The sequence below is a fragment of the Eimeria mitis genome, genomic scaffold, assembly GCF_000499745.2.
Source record: "Eimeria mitis Houghton genomic scaffold, Emh_scaff5958, whole genome shotgun sequence".
Classification (NCBI taxonomy): domain Eukaryota; phylum Apicomplexa; class Conoidasida; order Eucoccidiorida; family Eimeriidae; genus Eimeria; species Eimeria mitis.
In genome coordinates, this window is record NW_013574190.1 from 1,393 (window position 1) to 1,967 (window position 575).

The window sequence follows — 575 nt, forward strand, 5'->3', positions numbered from 1 at the left end:
GACCTTGCGGAAGGACCTTCGACCTTAGCTCGTTCTTCTGCTTTCACTCGAGTATGCATGCATGCACATACAAATGCGGCTGCTTGCGGGTGCTACAGCCAGCGTTTTACCCGAACAACGTCGGTGTGAAACTGCTGAGAGGCAAGGTGTCGTGCCCTCTTGATCCTTCGGATCCCGCCTATGACGTCTTCGAGGGGGACCCGACGGACACTGTGGCGTTGCTGGCGGCCAACGCGGTGCCGATGACTTTGACGCATGCAGACTCTCTCAAGCTGATGTTTTCCGTGGAACAAAAGCTCAAACGATGGGTTGCTGACGTCGAAGTTGCCACCATCTGCATGACTCAAGAGGGGCTGAAGAACCCGACGAAGAGTTGCTGGGAAAGCGATCGATGCACTCAGCGTATTGGCTACATGCGCTGGATAGGTAAGGATGCATACCCAACCGAGAGCGCCGCATTCGAGCAGGATTGCGTGCAGGTATCCAGCGGGATCAAAGAACTGCACCGATGCAGGTTATGCCTTAGTGGGGAGTCTGAGCGGGTTGTTGTTGTGTCGCTGCATGGCGCATGTTGA

General features: G+C 55.5%; 1 protein-coding gene across 1 annotated transcript in view; it reads left to right on the forward strand.

The window, feature by feature from the left end:
* Positions 1–575, forward strand: part of EMH_0085100 (uncharacterized protein) — a gene marked incomplete at both ends in the record, with an annotated part of 2,881 nt that overhangs the window by 797 nt on the left and 1,509 nt on the right. The window contains one exon of the mRNA XM_013500854.1: positions 99–479. Coding sequence (XP_013356308.1) covers positions 99–479 — 381 coding nt within the window. The remainder of the gene's footprint in view (positions 1–98; positions 480–575) is intronic.